Source organism: Penaeus monodon, chromosome 33 (genome assembly GCF_015228065.2).
Source record: "Penaeus monodon isolate SGIC_2016 chromosome 33, NSTDA_Pmon_1, whole genome shotgun sequence".
NCBI lineage: Eukaryota > Metazoa > Arthropoda > Malacostraca > Decapoda > Penaeidae > Penaeus > Penaeus monodon.
This window is the reverse complement of record NC_051418.1, coordinates 32,890,643-32,890,943: the sequence shown is the minus strand read 5'-3', so window position 1 is coordinate 32,890,943 and position 301 is coordinate 32,890,643. Positions and strand designations below refer to the sequence as shown.

Genomic DNA, 301 nt, shown 5'->3' with positions numbered 1-301 from the left:
CCCCACTTTCCTCCAGGTGCCTCGGGAAACTGCCCCGTCGGTTTCGAAAATGCTGAGGGCCTCTGTCTGCATCTCGGTGCACAGGAGATGACGTGGGAGAACGCCCGCAGGTATTGCCAGACGCTCGGGGGATCCTTGGCAACCGGCCTTCAAAATGTCGTGATTGGTCGTTCGTTCGTTCGAAGTGAGTCGTTTTCGCTTGTTTTGTTGTGTGGGTCGTTATTGTTTGTGTGTTTGCGGTTGGTCTGTTCTGCGTGGATGTTATGTTTGGCCTATATCGTTTTTTAAAAACTATTGTCTG

At 51.5% G+C, this 301-nt stretch overlaps 1 protein-coding gene across 1 annotated transcript in view; it reads left to right on the top strand.

Moving 5' to 3' along the window:
- Positions 1–301, top strand: part of LOC119593927 (perlucin-like protein) — a gene marked incomplete at both ends in the record, with an annotated part of 3,804 nt that overhangs the window by 1,479 nt on the left and 2,024 nt on the right. Inside the window, 1 exon segment of the mRNA XM_037942944.1 lies at positions 17–184. Within this exon segment, the coding sequence (XP_037798872.1) occupies positions 17–184 (168 nt within the window).